Raw genomic sequence first — 16317 nt, forward strand, 5'->3', positions numbered from 1 at the left:
TTCTTTTACCGCAAGCGATGTACTAGCGGCTCTACCCACCAGTCGATAAACCTCTTTGTATCCTGTTGACCGTTTTGTGGCTCACTTTGGTTAACCTGGCGAACTCTGGTGTACGACACCTCGTGTCCTCGACAAACGGCATTGTCGATTTAGCAAAAACGATATCTACACTTACTGAATCTAGAAACGAACTCAGTTATCGATGAATAGGACACTATCTAACCCTCACCTTTTTTCTTCGTCCGTGGTGTCTATCAGAAACAAATAGAAGTTATCATCAGTAGAAGTATGAACTGGTAAAATGATTCTATTATAAACCATGGGAGGAGTTATGAGAGTGGGCCCCGAGGGTGGACTCTTATATAAAAAGGACGGAGGTGCTCGTCGCACCTTTTAGTGGTTCACAAAGCAGTTTGGCACCTGTTAGGTTGTTCAGCCTAAAAAAAGTCCACAGCGGGAGTTTCTGTAGTACCTTTTAGGATATTGAGCCGAAATAACAGGAGATGTTTGACAATGAAATAAGTCGTTATTGTTATTAAAAATGATGAAAGTGTCAGTTAATATGTTGTTTTAAAATTGGTACCTCTTAAGGGTGAAAAAAATTCAAGCCACACCCACATATCAGGATCTTAGTACGTCTTAGAGGTTCTTTTCAAAATTTCCGATGGGCACCCCCGTCCTTTTTTTATGGGAGTCCCCCCGGGGATAGGCCGGGGGTAGTCGTCGCACACAGCAAAAATATGCATTACATGATATGTATATGTTTAATGTTATTAATAAGCAATGAGATTATGAGCTCGAGATTTCTGAGGTGATAACTGATGAAGCTGAATCAACCTTCACTTCATAAAACTCGACAGCAAACAATCTAACTGTTTTTGCGGAGTTCTGACTGCATTTCCTTGAAACAATGATTCCGATCCCAATTTTTTCTTTGCATATCTGACAGACTGTTCACAGGACTCTATTTTCTCGTATTTTTATCCGATCGTTGAACGCGCAGATAAAATCGCGAGAGAACTGGACGCCAGCGCAAAACGCGTACGTCGAAAAATAGAGAGGCTGTGAACAGTTTATCCATAATCTCTTGATATAAAGTAGTATTTTAAAAACTTCTCGCTTTATCGAAAGTAGGCGCGGTCTAAATTGGCATTGAAATCTTGCAGCTTTGTACGCGCTCATTAGTTGATCCAACAATTTTGAAGTTTGAAGTTACATGACGGCATTTATTTCTTAAATTTCGAAATTTCATCTCTGAAATTTGTGTTCCTTTCAAGTTTACTCCTGAAACTGTATGTCTTGCTTTCTGACTGGCTCCCGTTTAACAGTGACTAACCGGTGTTTTATCTTCGAATTTATAAATGGAAAATGAAATGGCGATGTGTTAACTTGACTACGAGCAGTCCCTCTTTTTCCTCAGTTCGCTGCGCGAGAAGCACATTTACATAGAGCGCCGGAAACACTTCACGCGTGCAGACGAGTAAAATATACAGCGTAATCTTTTATTTATTAGCTTTTGTATATGTTTTGTCACATACTAACTTTCCTACGGAGCAACCTTTATAAGACCTAACTTACGATCAGTAAGAATTCCGTTACAATAAAAATGTGTAGAGAGTTTTACCTTTTCGTTTCAAATTCAATAAAGTGAATCATTCAACATATCCACTGAACAGAGATGTTTCTTATGCAAGTAAAGATCGTACAGCATACGGCGTTGTTTAAACAAAGATCTGTTGGCTGTTGAAGCAATGAACTATACTATTCACCTGAAAAAGTTGGCAAATTTGAATAATAAAAAGAGTGTTTTGAAACTGCAAAAAGCTAGAAATATGACTACTGCATGCTGTGCAGCTGTTTTCATTCCCTATTCGGCCGTTTCTCTGCTTCTAGAATGTCCTTACCGTAGATGCCTATGTTTCCTGACCCGAGAACTGAGCGAGAAGAAGCGGAAAAATAAAAATGGAATTCGAAAGCGGGCGTTGAGAAAGTCTAACATCAACCTTTTCTTATAATTTGAGCATAGTCACGACTTTGTTATATAAACAAAAGTCGGCCGGAAGGTGCACGACTGAAAATACTTTTCCAGCTTACCTCCATCTTGCTTGATGAAAGGTTTCTTGTACGCCGTACACACAAGAGTACCTACAACAGGCACATGATCCAGCAGTGCATTTTCGGTTTCTTTCTCGATTTCGAGAGGCTCTACCGAAACAACTGTGATGTCCTCTGTCATAGGACGTTCATCAGAAGGAACTGTATCTGAAACCATAAAGGCATCTTTAAATTTGACAAAAGATTGGCCACGTTGGTTTTCATCTCGATTGCATAACGCATATTATGGTATGGTTACTCCTTTTAGATTCAATAGTTCACTTGTGTTATAGTTAAAGTCCCCTCTAATGATAAACGAAGATAGCTCTTCCTTCTCACAAACTTTACGTAAGAAGCAAGAGCTCGATTCTGCAAAGAAAAGGTAGTTTCTTATTTTTCACTTGTGTTACACGTTCTTGCAGATCAACCCTTGACATACAAAATTGTTTCTAAACGCACAAATTTAATTTTACTACGCCGGAGAAATTTGAACGCATCTTCATTTCTACGGTTAGGCCTATCGTCCACGCTAATCGGTCCGCATGAAAACGGAGCTTTTCAAAAACGCTCTTCAAACCGGAGGAATTCGTTCTCAAATTTCTCCAGCGTAGAAACGGGGCCTGAAACGTCAATTTAAAAAAAATATGAAAGCGCCATGCACTCTATTTCACTGACGTGGCCAGCAGTCATGCACATTCATTGGATCAAAAGAAAGTGTTTCCATAAGAAAAGAGTTCAGCTTCTAAAGGATTGGTTAAGTACACCAACATGGCCCCCATTTCATTGTTTTGTGCTACAATATGGCTGCTGTGACGTCATGTGAAAACACTCTATGAGGTACAGGTAAAGTCTGTGTCGGCCAAAGTGGTCCATACCGCCGCAGCTTACTCAAGTTTCCTGGCGTGATGCGAAAAGGAGTATTTCTAGCATCCCGGAATGTCAGTCGACCATCTTAGGGTTACCCTCAGCTCAATTACTTCGGTACACACTTTTATTATTCAACTTTCATACACTGTACGAATTCCGATTTTCTGATTGGCTGATTTGTACCACGTGATACTGGGTTGTGACGATACAACCTCCTTGACGTCATTATCATGGTGTAATAGCCGTGGTGTTAATTCAACACACCAATGCCATTACACCATAGTGGTTTCAATGCAGTGTTTCTTTATGCAATGTATTAAATTTGAATAATTAAAATGTTAACGCACTCATTGCTCATTTCTTTAAAGTAAACACTCAAATTGCAGGAAAGCCATTAGTTTTGTTGGCTCTAAATCGCATATTTTTTTGTTCTGCATACAAAATGAAATGTTAAAGCATATCCAGTTCCTCTTTTTTTAAGGACGTTCGTGCAAAAGTTTCCAGTCAATTGACTTTTTTAAATTTTTGCTGCAGTCAGTTCATGGGATAGCTGTGTCAGAAATGCAAAAAAAATTTGGGGTCGCCGACTTCATTTCAGAGATAAAGCGTTTGGAAAAGTACCCGGATTTTGAAAAATTGGCGCACACAATTCAGCATGGTCTACAGGGGTTCACAGTTAAAAATATCGAAGGTGAGTCAACGGAGGCAAACGATCTTAGTCATATTTTGTAGAAGTGGGTCTGTTGCGTAAATAATTCCAACTGTTACCAACGTTTTCACAAAACTTAACCCTTCAAGAGGCATTGAAACCGTCGCACAGAGCTAAAAGGAACGGAATTCGATGGTGCATTTGGAAAAAAATTCAAACTTCTAGTCGATATATTTTCTTGATTTTTTTTTAAACGTAGAAAATCGGTAGAGAAAATGATCCATCAAAAGAAAAATAGGGGTCACCAAACGTCCAAGATCGTTAAATCCAGGCGAAGCTGTAGCAATGGCCATCTGCCTTATCATTGTGCATTTTAGTAATTTTTAGCGCGCGCTCTCATGCATGACGAGGCGTGCGAATTTCCGTGCGCAGTGAGGACGGGCAGAAACAATTAGCGCGAACGTCCTTAAAAAGAACGACCACTGGATCAATGAAATTTGGTACTCACCAAGATCCTGTATTGTGCGATTTTAAAATGAATGTAGTAAAGTGGCAATTTAACTTAGTGGAGTCAGGAGCCATAATCGGGGACGGAGACCGTAAGCGCGCGCCATTTCAAGTATTGGGGTTGTCCCCATGATATGGGACAAAAATTCTATTTTTAGAACAAATTGCGCCATCACCTGCGGCACACGCGCGTACATGCTGCGAGGATTTTTGCGGATGTCGCGCGGGGAAAATGGCGTCCGAAATTCCCAAAATGTTTCATGTTTTTGCCCCACAACTCAACGCGTTTACGTCTGTTGGAATTTTGCTTAAGTATTTTCGTCGTAAGCTGCTCCAGTTTGAGTGAAGTAAGACAGTGTCGAATTTAGGTATGTTCGGCAGTAAGCTTACATATATCGCTGACCAAGTTGTGTTCCGACTGATGCTTCTTTTACATGAGCTGTACATTACTCCACTTTAAATTTCACATATGTTGAAGATTAACAGCTTTTCCATTACACAGCAAAAAACTAGCTGGATATATTTAGATATAGCAGAGCTTCAGGACTTCATAGTTTCCTAGCTCCTCTCGCCACACGCTTGCGAGCAATTTGTCAGTCTATCGCGACCGAAAAGTAAAACAAAATAATTGTTAGTTTGAGTTTCTCTTGAATTGTAAGCAATGCTTGATATTTCATCAAGGCTTAATAACTTTACGTCCGTAGATACTGCTCAGTTTTATTCGTGTAAAAATCCAGTAAATTCTCTGTTGTCGATGAATGAGAGCGCACGCCGATGCGTGTTTTGTACAGTCAGTAAATGATGACAAATTGTGCCGCACTTTCGTGTGAAAGCGTACATCGAACTCAAACAATAGCTCTATAGTTTTTAAATATGTTTAAGATTGATAAATGTTTGAGAAAATATTAAAAGCTAAGCTGAAAATATTTGAATAAAGCAGAAACAATCAGCAAAGTTACGATGACGCTTTCTTTAATCAACTTGGAATAACGATTTCGATTTTGATGATCGAGTTATCAAAACTCCTTGTCTATTTTCATGTTCGCAGTGTAAAACTTTACTATGCTTATGTTGAAGAAACACACATGATGTTAGTAGCCTTTTTTGCATTCGTGAAATTTGTTGCAGCATCTCAGCACAAAAGATAACGAAAGAAATCTTTGTCAAGATTTGTTGACAATTGAAAACACCGACTCGGACTTGAAAGTGCACGAGCTCCATGCACTATGCAAATGAGCTAATTGTACGCGTCAGACTTTCCTTTCAAAAACTTTTGCAAACTCACCAAACAAGCAGAGACAGTAAGAAACCATCAAAACAGGTTTTGGTTATGATTAAACATTGTCTGAGAAACTCACAAATTAACTTGATACCAGAGTAGAGAGTTTTCTTGCTATATTCTTAAGCATACGCGTAAGCTTACAACTAGCATGAGCAGATCTTATTATTCATTCCCAGCGCGAGATTGAAGTCTTTTTTTCGTCCCTAAAAAAACCCACCTTTTCCGTTAGCTCAGAGCATAAAACTGCATATAAGCGCCCTGGTTCGTATTCCCTGCCTTATTCCCTGCCATCGCTGTGAAAAATACGCAAGAGAATCTCTCAACTCTCACCATTTGATCACGCAACGTGACAACATCCACGCGAGAGCCCCTGACATGTGCGTGAATCCGCGCGGATGTATGACGTCAGGATGGCGCAATTTGTTCTAAAAATAGAAAAATTGTCCCATATCATAGGTGCGCGCGAATCCCGAGACTTACGGTCTCCGTCCCCGATTATGGCTCCTGGTGGAGTGCAATGTTGGTCTGAAATCATACGTGATTTCAAATAGAACTCTTACTGCGCTCCCCGGGGGGGGGGGGGGGTACTTTGGGAATTTCTGGGTGGGGATGTGCCGCCAGGACCCTGGAACCCTTAGCCTATACCAGAGCTAGTTCAGCTGAATTTTGCTAACCTATATTAGAGTAAACTTCCCAAATCCCCCCAGCTACCGACACTGTCGAGGCTGATTTGCGTAAATTTAAACTTGCCGGTTTGGTTTTTTTATATTTTTGAGTGGCAATTCCTGGTTTCCTTACTGTAGATAAAATCTTCAACGAACCAGTCAGTTTTGTGAAAAATGATACCCTATTCTAGACCCAAACGCTTTGATTTATATACCCTATCCTAGAGTAAACTGCTTGAAAACCATACCCTTCACAACGGCACATACCTATATAGCCCATATATGGCAGTGCCCCCCCCCCCGCCCCTTGGCTGCGCTCCATCCTCGGAGATCCAGTGGCTGGTTAGACGGACGTCTAGACGCGGTTCGCGGTAAGAAATATTGCAGAAAAATGTATGGAAAATTAGGAAGACTAACCGAGCGTCTTCTATCCAAGCTACATCCTTGAAACTTGGTGAATACAATCTTCTACCTAGTATTTTAACGTTGCGATTCAAAATTGTGTAAAATGCAATTTTAGCACCGACTTGAGGTAAGCGACGGTGTTCGTACACACTGAAATGAAATGCGGCATATTCCCAGTGTCCAGTTAATTGCCAATGTTTTGTATCCCATCAATATGGGTTATTAACCACGCGTGAGATCAAGATGGCTGGATATTGGCCAAGTTCTTTTTCCTGCGTGTTCATGGACTGAGACGGAGTCAAGTCGATAAACACGCAGAAAAAGAACGAGAACAATATCCAGCCATCTTAACCTCACGCTTGGTCAATAAAGGATCTATTGTATGGAAAAGTGTTATTTTACACGACAGATGTAACGAAAGTTGTCTCGGCTCAGGAAATCACAAAATGTGTTGAGAATGAAAACACATTTTGGTGCCAAAATTTATGTACCATATCACGGAATTTCTTATACCCAACAGCGAAAATACTATCACTATTGAACCAAAACAGTCAGCGCTAGCAGGTTCCATGTCGTATCCTGGGCTAATCCCCGCTCATAAAAACCAACGTTCCAAATAACGCTTATGACACTTGCAGAGATATGATTATCATGCCAAATTGCCCCCTATTATCCGCACAGTCGCGGGGCTGGGAGGCGAGGATTTACATTGGAAAGACAGTTTTGTTCACCTGTCTTGCAACTAGGTATTATAGGAACTGCAATCTCCTGTTAGTTTTAGATAACTGCAGATTGGGAAATTTATCATAATCTCCTAGACACTTGAGGGTGTTGACTTCTGGCGCAGGCTAGCATGGAAATATGTACACTACAGTAAATTATGACGCAGATTACCTCTGTCAGAGCCTTGCTTTAGAACGTGGGATGCCGAAACTTTTCTTGTCTGGCTGTGTGATTCTGTAGGTTGCGCCTGTGAAACGTTCCCGTGGTGACCATCCATGCGTTGTGTCTCCAACTTTGTCTCCACAATTTTAGCTCTGGGTATTTGATGGCTAGTTGAGTTCGATTCTGTAAAGAAAAAGTAGGTTTTTATTTTTTACTTCTGTTACACGTTTTCGCAGATCAATCCTTGACATACAAAATTTTTTCTAACCGCACAAATTTAATTTTACTACGCCGGAGAAATTTGAACGCATCTTCATTTCTACGGTTAGGCCTATCGTCCACGCGAATCGGTCCGCATGAAAACGGAGCTTTTCAAAAACGCTCTTCAAACCGGAGGAATTCGTTCTCAAATTTCTCCAGCGTAGAGTGGATAGGGCCTGAAACCTCAATTCAATAAAAAATGTGAAAGCGCCATGCGCTCTATTTCACTGACGTGGCCAGCAGTCATGCACATTCATTGCAACGAAAGAAAGTGTTTAGATAAGACAAGAGTTCAGCTCCTACAGGATTGGTTAGGTACACCAACATGGCCCCCATTTCATTGTTTTTGGCTACCAATACGGCTGCTGTGACGTCATGTGAAAACACTCTATGAGGTGCAGGTAAAGTCTGTGTCGGCCAAAGTGGTTCATACCGCCGCAGCTTACTCAAGTTTCCTGGCATGGTGCGACCAGGAGTATCTCTAGCTCTTTAGCATCCCGGAATATCAGTCGACCATCTCAGGGTTACCCTCAGCTTAATTACTTCAGTACGCACTTTTATTATTCAACTTTCATACACTGTACGAATTCCGATTTTCTGATTGGCTGATTTGTACCACGTGATACTGAGTTGTGACGAAACAACCTTTTTGACGTCATTATCGTGGTGTAATAGCCGTTGTGTACATTCAACACACCACTGCCAATTACACCGTAGTGGTTTCAATGCAGTGTTTCTTTGTGCAATGTATTCAATTCGAATAATTAAAATGTTAACGCACTCAGTGCTCGTGAATTGTCGGGATTTACCTGCACGAGTTCACTAATGTTACAAGTAGAACGTGAGGGACTGGGCCCAGCCCCAGGTTACTTATTATTATGGGATCGAAAATCCCACGCGTTGGAGAGAATGAAAACGAAACGAGGATCGATGAGAAAACGTGTTGCCATTGTAGTTTTGTAGTAGTTCCTGTGCGAGATTGAGTAGAGTGTAACATTTGGTGACCTCGACGTGACAAAGAAACCATCGAAATGTCTATAAAAGTCGTCGAAGAGATTCAGATAGAGGTGAGAACAGCAATTTGTCAGCTTAGCGAAGCGAGTCTTCGAGAAATCTGTGCGGGGCTACATATCGAAGTTAAAGAGACGGATACGGGACGTCTGGCGTTAATACAAATCCTAACGAAATATTTAGACGCCGAAGAACTCGGAACTGAAGCACTAACGAATCTCAGAGAAGCAATTAAAGAAAAGAAACCGGCAACGAAGGACGCGAAGAGTGAACAAGAGGGTGGTGTGAAAACCGAACATGTGGATCAGAAGTCTGCTGTCAAGTCAAGCACAAATGCAATTACGCCTAAAGAAACCACAGCGATTCCACCGTTCAGGAAGGAATTTAAAATATCGGGACAGATTGGAGATTCACGTCAGAAAGATCGCTTGAGCTTTACCAGTCTTGCTCACCAAATTAACGCTGGACTGAAACGGGGCTATAAAGAAGAAGAAATTGTCGAGGCCGTTATTCGAGCCATCAATCCAGGCCTTAGATTGAGGAGCTACTTGGAAGGTAAGCCCGATCTAGATCTTGCCAGATTACGTAAAATACTCCGGTCACATTACCAAGAAAGGGGGGCTACGGAAATGTATCAGCTGCTCAGTTCGGCAGTACAGGAAGCTGGGGAGACCCCTCAGGACTTTCTTGTTCGCCTCCTTGATCTAAAGCAGAAAGTACTGTTTGCATCTCAAGAAGCAGGATCTGATTTGAAGTATGACCCAAAGCTGGTACAGTGCATGTTTCTGCATTCATTATTAACTGGGTTACGGAATGATAACATTAAAATGGAGATAAAACCATGCCTGCAAAACACCCAAGTGGAAGATGAAGAACTTTTTGAGAAATTGAATGCAGCAGTTAGTAATGAAACAGAAAGAATGCAGAAGCTTGGTTCCCGTCATGACCAGCTCACAAACCGAACCCCCACACAGCTTGTAGCCCAATTGGCCACCCATGACGACAGCCATGCCTCAGTTGAAGGTAAAACCCCAGAAAAGCCACCAAAAGTTAACCTTCTTACTGAAGTTAGAGAGTTGAAAGCGGAATTGGCTGCTATCCGGGAGGGCATGGAACAACAAAGCCGCGCTAGCCCTCACCCACAGTACAACCCTGTAGAGCAAGGGAGGGTTCGCCCTAGAGGGTGCTGGAATTGTGAAAGACAAGGAAGGGGTTTCCGTTGCAACCATTGTTTCAAGTGTGGTGATGTCGGCCACTTCAGTTACCAATGCCTAAGGTCAAGCCGAAGGGGCTATAACTCAGCAAGCCCCCAGGGAAACAGACAAGGGTTGCCCCCACGGGACAAGGAGCAGCCCCCTCGATTCATGAGCAGTCCCAACAATGCATGAACTGTGGAAAGAGGGAGGATTGGGCACATCAATACTTGCGGTGTTCACAGTGCCATACTAGCCACTATTGTTCAAAAGTTTGTCAAAGGGAACATTGGGAGAAGCATAAGAAACTATGTCAAGCCATTAGCGAAGTTGAACTGAGGGAAAGGGCAAGTGTTGAAACATTGAAAACGTCGTTCAGTTCCCACCTAACCCCGAGACAACGTTCTAAACTCACCAAATTAGTGGGAAGAAAATGTGTGGTTTCCTGCTTGATTCAAGGGGAAAAGGTGGATGCCCTGTGGGATACCGGAGCTCAAGTTTGTGTTGTGTCCAAACATTGGAAAGAAATTAACCTACCAAACGAGCCAGTAAGAGACATAAGCGAGTTATTGGGGGAAGATGGATTAAATCTCCAGGCCGTGAACGGTACAAAAATCGCATATGATGGCTGGATTGAGGTAGAGTTCCAGTTGGTTGGGGAGGACGGGTACTCGGAGCCATTGACAGTACCCATACTAATAGGAAGTGAAGATAATCAGGAGTATCCCATCATCGGCTTTAATGTCATTGAAGAGGTCATTAAGAGGAGTAGTAGCCCCAACACAACCAGCCTATTGCCCCGAATAGTGAATGACTCGTTACCATCTGTGAAAGAGGGCGAAGCAAGAGCGCTGGTTAATTTCATCCAAAGTATGGATGATGAAGCTGACACCGGTATGCTCAGAGTCGGCAGACAAGACATACGTGTCCCACCAGGAGAGACTGTGAGAGTCAAATGTCAGGTACACTTTGGACTATTAGAAGAAGATTTGCCTGTTGTGTTTGAGCCCAAAGAGGAAGGGGCGTGGCCTGAGGGGCTAGAAGTTCAGGGCTGTCTCCACCGAATCTCCCCGAGGTCTTCGAGCCGAATGTATGTTCCAGTATGCAACAACACCGAACGAGAGATGACCTTACGTAGGCGGACAGAACTGGGCACTATACAGTTAGTGCAGTCCGTCACGCCACTGCCAGTCGAAGCTGAACAGAAACAAGAGAAAGAGGAAGGTGAAACTTGGAGTGAGGCAACCAGTTATGAGTGGGAGCCAAGTCAGCCCGAACAAAGTAAAGCAAAGTGGACTCCCCCAGTTGACTTGAGCCATTTGTCAAGTGAGCAACGGGTGATTGTCAAGGAGATGTTGAGGGAAGAATCCGGGGCCTTCGCTATAGATGATGGTGACATTGGATGTGCCGAACATTTGAAATTGGAAATCAACCTGAGAGATGACGTCCCAGTACAAAAAACATACAATTCAATTCCAAAGCCCTTGTACGAAGAGGTAAAGTCACACTTGCAGGATATGATCAATCGTGGTTGGATAAGCAACTCAAAGTCACCCTACTCTTCCCCAGCGGTGTGTGTGAGAAAAAAAGACGGCAGTCTGAGACTATGTGTTGACTATAGGCAGTTAAACAGCAAAACTGAGGATGACCGCCAGCCCATCCCTCGCTTCCAAGACATCCTGAATAGTCTCAGTGGGAACACTTACTTTTCAGTGTTAGACCAAGGAAAGGCATATCACCAAGGATTCGTAGCAGAAGAACACCGACATCTAACAGCGTTCATCACCCCCTGGGGTTTATACCAGTGGAACCGGATTCCTTTTGGCCTTAAAAATGCACCCGCAGCTTACCAGAGGTACATGGAGAAATGCCTAGAAGGTCTCCGCGATGAAATATGTATTCCATATCTTGATGATGTCCTGGTGTACAGTAGAACATTTTCTGAGCATGTAGACAATGTGCGAAAGGTACTTAAACGTTTGCAGGAGTATGGTATCAAGCTGAAGCCAAAGAAATGTGAGTTGTTTAAGCCCCGTGTTCGTTACTTAGGCAGAATAGTCTCAGCAGATGGCTACACGATGGACTCAGCAGACGTTGCAGCAGTGGCAGCCCTTAAGGAAACTAAACCAAGAACTGTTGGTGAATTGCGCAAACTCCTGGGTTTCATAAGCTATTACCGCCAATATATTCGCGACTTCTCCAGATTAGCCAAACCCCTTTATGACCTACTTTCAGTTAAAGAATGCAGTGACCAGCCCAGCAGAGCTAAAGGACAGAAAGAGCACCCCAAGTGGAAGTTGCCGACATCGAAAGGACAATCGTCATCAAATCACAAAATCCCGTGGAATGAAAGACACCAAGAGCGATTAAACTTCCTAATTGAACTTCTTATGCAGCCAGGGGTAATGGCTTACCCTGACTTTGAACGACCATTTGTACTGCACACGGATGCCTCAAGCGAAGGACTTGGGGCGGTGCTCTACCAAGAACAAGGGGGGAAATTGAGAGTTGTTGGCTATGGCTCAAGGACATTGACGCCCGCGGAACGGAACTACCACTTGCACTCAGGAAAGTTAGAATTCTTGGCCCTAAAGTGGGCAATTACTGACAAATTCAGGGATTACTTATTCTATGCTCCATCCTTCGCTGTTTTCACTGACAATAACCCGTTAACGTATGTGATGTCATCAGCAAAGTTGAATGCCACGGGGCATCGGTGGGTGGCCGAGTTAGCGGATTATAACTTTACAATCAAGTACCGACCGGGCAAGACTAATGTTGACGCGGATGTTCTGTCAAGAATCCCATTGGACATAGACAAGTATATGAGCGATTGTACAGAGGAAGTACCCAAAGATGTCCTTGAAGCAACCGTGGAAGCAGTTAGGGAACAGGCAAAAGGCACAATCCCATGGGTTACGACAATTGCCGCAGACTTGACAACTCCTGAACCGACATTAAAGGATCTGAATCTAAAACCCTTCAGCCCTAGTGAAATCAAGGAGGCACAGCACTCGGATAGTGCTATATGCCGCGTGCTTTACTACAAGACACACGGGATCAAACCGGGTGGTGGCCAACTGAAAAATGAACCCCATGGAGTTACCAACCTTATGAGAGAATGGAAGAAACTGGAAGTTGATGAACATGGTATCCTGCGACGAAGAACAAGCTCTAAGATACAATTAGTTCTGCCACACAACTTCATCCCAGTGGTACTTAAAGAACTACACACAGAGATGGGACACCTTGGAGTGGAGAGAGTCGCAGAACTTGCAAGGTCCCGCTTCTACTGGCCACATATGTACCGTGACATAGAGTATTTTGTGACACAACGTTGCAGATGCATCAAACAGAAGAAACCAAACACAGTCACGAAAGCACCTATGATGCACCTGATGACATCAGCACCCTTTGAAGTAGTTTCCATTGATTTTCTGCATCTGGACAAGAGCAAAGGTGGATATGAATATGTACTGCTGATTGTTGATAACTTTACCAAATATGCCCAAGCCTATGCAACGCGCAACAAGACGGCCCGCACTGCTGCTGAGAAGATCTACAATGAGTTTATCCCAAGGTTCGGTTTCCCAACACGAATACATCACGACCAAGGTGTTGAGTTTGAAAACAAATTGTTCCACAACCTAGAACGTCTCAGTGGAGTTGCCAGCTCGCGAACCACTCCATACCACCCACAGGGCAATGGCCAGGTAGAACGCATGAACCGAACGTTACTCTCGATGCTAAGGACCCTCCCGGAGGACAAGAAATCGAACTGGAAAGATTCCTTAAACAAGCTTATACATGCGTACAACTGCACAAGACACGAAACGACTGGGTTCTCGCCATTTTACTTGATGTTTGGCCGTTCCCCACGATTACCAGTTGATTTGCTGTTTGACCTAGACAACGACCTTCAACAGGGTGATTACCAGGACTATGTAAAGACGTGGCAAGCAGATATGAGACGGGCCTACGACCTAGCATCTAGGAACACCCAGAAATCGTCAGCCAGGAGTAAAGTGTATTACGACAAGAAGGCTTCCGCAGCAGTCTTACTCCCCGGCGACCGCGTACTTGTTAGAAACCTTTCAGAAAGGGGAGGACCTGGAAAGCTCCGTTCACACTGGGAAGAGCAAATTTATGTAGTTGAGGAACGCATATCTGATAGTCCAGTCTATCGAGTAAAGCCAGAACTTGGCCGTGGGAAACAACGAGTGTTACACCGTAACTTGCTACTTCCTTGTGATGCTTTACCACTGCCTAAACCAACGAGAGCATCATCCAAGACCACCCAACTAAGACCTAGAGTGCCACCTCAGCCTGAAGACATTGGAGAGAGTTCCGATGATGAGTATGAGATGAACACACTGTCCTCTCCAGTCACCCATGAAATAGCCTTTCCGGCGGAAGTAGACACCCCTCCCATGGACCCACAGGACCACTGTGATAATGAAGATTGTGCCACTATGTCAGATACCAGGGACCAACCTGACCCACAAGTGGACACTGGTGACTCATCAGTGCCAAATTCATCCGTTCTAGATGTGACTGATATGGCCCCTGAGGAAAGTGACAATTCAGATTCAGAGGAACACCTAGAGGGAGCTACGCGACCTAGAAGGGAGAGACGACCCCCTCAGATTCTGACTTACAGTCAGATGGGGGTACCCGAGTACCAACGTTTACACCCAGTAGTAAACGCAATTCAATGCCCTCAGGTGATACTTCCCTACCAAGTCATGGCCAACTGGCTTGTACCTCACTGCCGGTGTATTCACTGCACCCCGCACATCCCATTTATTCCACAGCTGCAGTATATACCACAGCCCATATGGACAAACCAGTAATGAACACTCCTGAAGTCACAACTGATTACTCCGAGTATTAACCATGGACAAGCAGACCTGTTGCTCGCCTTCTGTGATTTAACTCATAAGCGAAATTTGCGTTGGATTTTCCCTCTAGTTACAAACTGTTAAAGACAAAACCTGCGGATAATGGAACTGCCACAATAGGTATTCAGTTTGAAACATGATGAGAACTGACGCTCCCTCCTAACCATTGTTCTTTTTGGTTTTGTATTTCCTGTTATAATGTCGGGACGACATTTCTGTTGGAGGGGAGTGTGTTACAAGTAGAACGTGAGGGACTGGGCCCAGCCCCAGGTTACTTATTATTATGGGATCGAAAATCCCACGCGTTGGAGAGAATGAAAACGAAACGAGGATCGATGAGAAAACGTGTTGCCATTGTAGTTTTGTAGTAGTTCCTGTGCGAGATTGAGTAGAGTGTAACACTAACAATGAACCAGAAATTTCAATACCACACGAGGCTTTGCCGAGTGCGGTATTGAAAATTTCGAGTGCATTTTTAGTGAACGAGTACAGGTTAATCCCGATAATTCACGAGCAATGAGTGCGTTAACCTGTAAATGTACCACACCTGGGTAGAGAAAGGCACGGTAAGGGTGCAGTGATGAGAGTGCTCGCCTTCCACCAATGTCCATGGCCTCGGCACGATGCCGGCCCGAAGTCACAAGTGAGTTGAATTTGTTATTGGTTCTCGCCTCGCTCCGAGGGTTTTTCTCCGATTCCTTTCGACTAGGATAGTGGAAGTGGACAAATTGGAATTTGGAGATTTTGGTCGGAAGTTACTTAATACGCGACTCGGCAATTTCTGCGGCTTCCGTAAACACGCGTGATATTGGTGTCATACGATTGCCCATGCTTATTACATCTATTTTGACATCACTGGTGATCCTTGCAATCTGATTGGCCCTCAGCAGTGCGATTTATTCACTAATCGCACTATTTTTGCCACTAAAACAAAACGTTTGTATAAAGTAAACAATCGAATTGCAGGAAAGCCAGCACTGTTGTTTGCTCTAAATCGCATCTCTTTCTGTTCTACACACAAAATAAGATATAAGAGCATTTCCAGTTCGTCTTAAAAAAAACGGACCACTCAATCAATAAAATACTGGTACAAAGTTGATGAAGTAAAGTGGTGATTGAACTCAGTGGAGTGCAACTTTGGTCAGAAATCATACGTGATTTCTAGTAGAACTCTTGCCGCGCGCTCCTTCGACTTTGAAATCACGTGTATAATTTCAGACAAATTAATTACACTCCACAAAGTTCAAAATTGTAAGACACGAAGTAGAATTGAACTAATCGCATCCGGTAACAAATATCGAGAATAAGGTGTTTTGAGAACGTTGTTTCAACGAAAAAGTCTGTAACGTTTTCCATAAGTTTCAAAAATTGTAGGGAAAATGAGAAAGAGGATAATTTTAAGTAGGCAAGTAAGCTCAATTAGTGAATTGTGAGCTTTTTATTGTGATGTAAGTCATGTTTTGTTTAGCAATGTAATGGTAGTAACGCTGTAAGTGACTGTTAGTAAGTGACCGTTAGGATAAGTACAAAATAAGTACTAGAGATTACTAGTGATTAATTCAATAACCACAGAAATATAATAAGTAGAGATGTTGAG

At 43.1% G+C, this 16317-nt stretch overlaps 1 protein-coding gene across 2 annotated transcripts in view; it reads right to left on the minus strand.

Annotated features, from left to right (window-relative positions):
• LOC145493272 (uncharacterized) overlaps nucleotides 1–16317 on the minus strand; it is a 219932-nt gene that overhangs the window by 91732 nt on the left and 111883 nt on the right. The window contains exons 3-4 of one of the 2 annotated variants that reach the window (XM_081472701.1): nucleotides 7364–7537; nucleotides 2095–2262 (exon numbers count right to left, since the gene is read on the minus strand). In XM_081472701.1, coding sequence (XP_081328827.1) covers nucleotides 2095–2262; nucleotides 7364–7537 — 342 coding nt within the window. The remainder of the gene's footprint in view (nucleotides 1–2094; nucleotides 2263–7363; nucleotides 7538–16317) is intronic. The other variant, XM_081472700.1, reaches the window with a different exon arrangement.

Source organism: Orbicella franksi, chromosome 7 (genome assembly GCF_964199315.1).
Source record: "Orbicella franksi chromosome 7, jaOrbFran1.1, whole genome shotgun sequence".
Taxonomy (NCBI): Eukaryota; Metazoa; Cnidaria; class Anthozoa; order Scleractinia; family Merulinidae; genus Orbicella; species Orbicella franksi.